The 5,806-nt window shown below is 48.5% G+C and overlaps 1 protein-coding gene across 1 annotated transcript; it reads right to left on the bottom strand.

Annotated features, from left to right (window-relative positions):
• Positions 1 to 3,281: 3,281 nt before the first annotated feature.
• On the bottom strand, positions 3,282 to 4,479 carry LOC123168136 (probable E3 ubiquitin-protein ligase RHC1A). Its single transcript, XM_044586009.1, has one exon. It carries the CDS (start codon positions 4,417 to 4,419, stop codon positions 3,457 to 3,459), a length of 963 nt encoding a protein of 320 aa, XP_044441944.1. The 5' UTR covers positions 4,420 to 4,479; the 3' UTR covers positions 3,282 to 3,456.
• Between the last annotated feature and the right edge of the window lie 1,327 nt (positions 4,480 to 5,806).

Raw genomic sequence — 5,806 nt, forward strand, 5'->3', positions numbered from 1 at the left:
ATTTGGGATAATGTCCCATATAAACAAAGAAAAAGAGTCAAATAAAGGATGCGAGATGTTTTCCATGTCAAATCAAAAAAGAGAGGTGGAAGATACCTTTGGAAATTCATCGCAAAAAAATACCATTAGAAATTATACGATTAGTATGCAATTAATTATACATGCAAAAACTAAGGTTTAGGCTGTCAATTTTTTTATTTTGTCTTTGAAGTAATACACGCTCTATAAATCTTGGATCCACCATTCCGACAATACACGAGATCGGTGCGGAATGGGCCACGATTCCGGTTGGTTGCTTCAGCAATAATAAAGGATTTGTTTTCCTACAGTTTGTGCAGGAGATGTTATGTTCTCTGGATTTGAAACCTTTTGGTGTGTCAGGGCTGTGGGGTTGTTGGGGCCCGTTCGGATGGGTGTTAAATTCGCACATATATTTAAATTTCAACAAAAAGTTTTGTTTGTGACTAGTTTCTAAAATTCGCAAACTTTATTTCAAATTTACGAACATTTTTCTGAAATGTATGAATATTTTTTCAGTCTTCTTCGCCAAGATGTTGATTTTCTTCTTAGTAGCCGCCGTCAAGAGCGTAAATCACTCTGCCTTCTTTTCCTACTTCACATCATAGCGCTTGACATATGACTCCTTCAAAATGCGTTGAACCACTCCATCATCTTGGCTGCCGCCCCTTCTCGCTTCATCTCCTCCTCCTCACACTTCTTTCCGTGGAACACTTTTTGAACTTTCCTGGGCGGCTCTTTTGTTGGGTCAGTTGTATCACCCGCTTTTTCCTCATTGCCGATGCCAACGGTCTTGATGGAATTGGCAATGCCATTTTGCCACTTGGATTACCCATTCAACTTTAGTCAACAATGCATAAGGACGAAGCTCTTCTTCTCCACCTTCAAGAATAAGTTGCACGCACTGGATGGCTATAAAAAGGATAATGTCAAGATTGTGCATCTCCGACCAAATGATCCACACATGGAGCATAGCCAGTCAACAAGTTGAATATCCGACCAAAAGACATAGAGCATATACAGTCAACAAGCTGCATATCCGGCCAAATGAAGAACACATAGACCAACTTACTTGCTCGGTGATTTACGCACCACTTGGCCACCGACTGATGAGTTGTTTTAAATGGTCGCAATACTTGCTCATGAACCTTTTGGATGATGCATCATCAATGGTTGAGAAGCTTTGTCCCATGATCATGGATGAGTTCGTTGCGGTAGGGTTCGAAATTCTTATGCTCATGGAACCCATAATGAATGTTGGCCTGCAAAGGCTGACTCCTGATTCGAATGCGAGGGTCCGGACTGGTGGTGTGCTATGGAAGGGCTAAGAGAGCATGTGGAGCTGAAAGATCTAGCAACAATTTTGGTCGTGGGTCTTCGTAAACTATGGTTCAAATGCAACACAAGCGTGTTCGACAACAAGTCTTCCTCCATCCAACAGTGGTAAATCTGGCTGTTGAGGAACTACACCTATAGCAGAAGGCATGGAGACTAAAGGCAGGCCTGTGTGAGGAGTAGATGTATTGTGTTGTGGATGTGGGTGTGGTTTCGGTTGGGCTCAAGAGCTTGTTGTTGCCCACAAAATCCTTGTAATTAAAGGAAAAATTTTGTTTTTGCCACTCTAGATTTTGCCAATTTTCCTTATGCCACTCTATATTTTGACATTTCACTTTTCTCACTCTTAGTTTTTGACAATTATCACAATTGTCATACTGTGACAAAAGCAAAATTTTCAGAGTGGCAATTGTAATACATTGTCAAAAGCTAAGAGTGGCAAAAATAAAATAAAATTATTTTGCTTTTGCCACGGAATGACAATTGTGATAATTGTCAAAAGCTAAGAGTGACAAAAGTGAAATGTCAAAATGTAGAGTGGCATAAGAAAATTGACAAAATGTAGAGTGGCAAAAATGAAAAAAAATTTGCTTTTGCCACAGAATGGCAATTGTGATAACTGTTAAAAGCGAAGAGTGACAAAAGTGGGATGTCAAAATCTAGAGTGGCATAATATTTTTTGGCAAATTCTAGAGTGGCAGAAACAAAATTTTCCCGTATTGAAACTCTTCCCTTCTTAATGGAAATGACAAGCAACATGTTGTTGCTTGTTCTTGAAAATAAATGTTCTTCGTGCCATGGATCGAATCGATGCTAGTGGCCAACCATGCATCACACAACAGTTTATCCTCCCTCATCTTGGAACTGTCTTCTCTACCCCTCTTCTTTAGATCGGTCGGCCATTCCACCGAATCAAGGTCATCATCGCTGTCCTTCTATAGCTACACGGTGTGCGAGTCCGGTTGTTGGGTGTACGTACCCGGCCGCGTGCCAAGTTTGATGTACATACCCGGCTGCTGGGCATGCACCCCTGGCTCCGAATCATCCACTTGTCCATCCTCGTAGCAACATCCGTCGTGGATCATCTCCATCATCCGCATTTTCGCAATGTCACACGACGGCTCGCCCGGTTGAGACTTACCGGTGAACAGAGAGCGGACACCGAGCTGATCCACGCCAGATGTCCGTGATCGAACAAGCTGAGGCGATGGCGAGTCGACAAAATGGAGCGGGTCCACGCTGGCGTTGACACAATATTGCACTACCCTACGGCGAAGGCTGGAGACTGCTATTGTCGCCCAAACTGCTCAGTGGCGTAGAAGTAGGGCGGCTGATATTGCTCCGGCCAGTGTGGCGTGTGCATGTACAGCGGCGGCGCCACACGTCCCTGCCCCACCTGGCAACTACACCCCGACCCCGCCCGCCAGCTCCGTCACCCTTCTTTTTGCGGCCGCCTCATCCTTTGCCTTCTTTTTGAGGCAGCGGGCTTGTCATGTCGCCGAGTTATCTTCCGAGCGACCACCTTCTCTGGGTCCTCCACCTGCGTGCAACTCTTTGTGCGGGTCCATGCGGTGGCGGGAGCGAAAAGGACGAGAATTGGGGTGGAGTGCGGCGACGATCGGAAAGGAGAGGGTGGAGAATGGAAGGGTTTTGACGCGGAGACAATGCATACCAGTCAAAATGTGGGCTCCGCCTACATTGTAGGTGGGCGGGAGGTGTTCGGGCCCTACGTGGCGGATGTCCGGGCTCCCGCAAAGCCTTTGATTTACTTCCGGTTTGCGAAAAAAAGGACACGCGGGCTGGTTTGCAGACAAATACATGACCTAGTTGAATGGCTTACAACGTTCAGACAATTGGGTCCGACGTATGCGTGCGATTTAAGGCCCGTAAGTGCTCGCATCGGAGATGGATTACTTTCTCCCCTTGGGTTTTCTGTTCCGAATAATGATATGCACCGATGGGAGCATGTTCATGAAATTGAATCACTGAAGCTTTAGCTCTGTACATAATTTTTTGTCTGATCATGCGTGGTGCACGTGAAACCTGGGTTTTCTTTTCCGAATAAATGATATGCACACGTGACAGTCTCCAATGTGCCATTTCTCAAACGAGAAAGGAGACAAAGAAAAAGCACGCAGCGACGAGAACAAACGACTGAAGAATCGTGGCGCCACGACTGACATTGCCGCCGGTGTCATCGGCGTCGGCTTCCGTCCCACGCTGCCGAGATCCATTATCCCAGCCGCCCACGTCCGGTTCCCCCAGCGTTAGCAGCCAAGCCAGTGGCCCCCAGCCGGCAAGCAGCTGCCACGGCGGAACCGTCTCCTCGCCTCCGTCGCCTGCGCCCGCGCCATCGGGAGATTCATCACCGGCCGGCATTGGCAGCTCCTGCCGGCAGACAGGGCAGGAGTTGTGGAGCCGGAGCCACGGCACGATGCAGTCGGAGTGGTAGGCGTGCTTGCACGGCAGCTCGCGCGCGGTCTCGCCGAGCTCGAACTCATCCTTGCACACGGGGCACTGCGAGCCGTCCGCCATGTGCTCCGGCGAGACGTGCACCGTGGGGAGCGAGTCGATCGCCGACGCCGGCGCGGGCGGCGGGCCGGGGCGGTCGTTCTGCGTCAGACCATCGATGAGCGCGTTCAGGTTGGGGCCGGTGAAGAACCCCGCCGGGTCGATGCCGGTTGCCGGTGGACCGGCATCGGCACCGCCCAAGCCGCCGTGCGTTCCCGGGGCCGGCGGCGGGGACGGGACGCGGCGGAGACGTGGGCCTGGCGTGTCGGCCGCGTCGTCGTCGTCCTCGCCCCTGTATATGACCCAGTGGCGGGGGGCGCCCTCGTACGGGAACAACGGCGGCGGCTGGAAGAGCCGCTCGGTCGGCGCGTGCACGGGCTCGCGCGGCACGGGGAGTTCGATCTCGTGGAGGAAGCGGCCGAGGCAGCGCGGGCAGAAGACGTCGGAGGTCGGGGACGACACCGTGCGCAGCGCGCGGCGGCACACGTAGCACCAGTACAGGCGCCACCTCCTGCGCTGCCGCCGACGGGCGCCGTTCGCGCCGGGCTCTGACATGGCAGATGGCCGGTGGAGAGCTCGCTCGCGGGTTCCCCCGCTGTGCCTGCCGACAGAGGCTGCGTGCACCCACGAGGATGTGATGTGATCGAGGCAGGGGTCATGTAGGGTGATGGTGGATGCATGGCACGACTTGGCGGGAAGGAATGGCGTTCGCGGGAAGATGGATACAGAATACGGTTCTGGCTTGTGAGGTGGTATGTCAAGTGACGCACGTTTACCTTCACTTCCTTGTCATGCTTGCAAGTTGCGAGCCGCGAGCAACCGGCGGCGCAAAAGCTAACTGCGTGCCAACCCCGGGCTACAAGGCAACCAGTTGCAATCGGTAGCACTTTACAACACACAAGTGCTGTGCGAGAGTGTTCTTTGCTCCGATTAATGCAGGAATCAAATTGTTTGATATGGAGTAGTTTTGAATTCATGTATAGTAACTTCTTTTAAAATTTCAGACAATTTGCATTTCTTGGTGTCAGCTATCTCTTGACACCGTCGAAACAAAACACTAGGGTATAGAAGGTGACTAGAAGCAAACACGCGCGTTCTCTTTTATCTCAAGTTATTTCCAATAAACTGAATCACCATGGGCCATGAACTGTATGTTCAGTGATCTGCATACGATTGACAAAATGATGCAAATATTTAATGTATGGGAGAAATATCCGAGGAAGGAGCACAATAGTTTATATTCCACCCATTGAGCGGTACATGATTTATGAAAATATTTCAATAGATGAACTGCAAGGGGATCAATAATACATATTTGCCAAAAACACTCGATATATCCACCTCACAACATAAATTGGTTACACAACCAAGAAAGTCTCGTTGACACTTGTGTCATATTGTCCACTTCACAGGCCCAGACAGCTAGCCGAGACCGATTTCAACTATAGAAATCATGTTGGCAAGCATACTTCCCAGTCCGATTTAAAAAGAAGAGTTCAAAAGGAGTTCTGTAAAGAAGATTTCGAAAAAGAAGAGAGTGAGAATTTCTTCTTCCTGGCATGGGCGTGATGCATGACCACGAAATATTTCAGAAATCTTATATGCTAGTTATTCTTTGAATACCAATTTGCATTGATATGATTTCCCAAAAAAATATTAAGTGATCAGTATATCATGTAAAAGAAGTCAAATATACTCCAGAATATGCAAAACTATGCGAGAACATAAATCCACAAAAAAGTGTTTACAGGTAAGAATCATAAGACAAAAAATTATATTTAGAAAGTCCGCAGAATCAACATGAGAACAACGCGAAGGGTAACTGGAGCTTGGAACAATATTGAAACCTGAAGCATGTTAAGGCCAAGAAGAAAATTTTGGAAGGATAATAATTACTAAATGAATGATGAAATTCAGTTCTGCCAGGAATTACTTGCTACCA

This window comes from Triticum aestivum, chromosome 7D, assembly GCF_018294505.1.
Source record: "Triticum aestivum cultivar Chinese Spring chromosome 7D, IWGSC CS RefSeq v2.1, whole genome shotgun sequence".
Lineage (NCBI taxonomy): Eukaryota > Viridiplantae > Streptophyta > Magnoliopsida > Poales > Poaceae > Triticum > Triticum aestivum.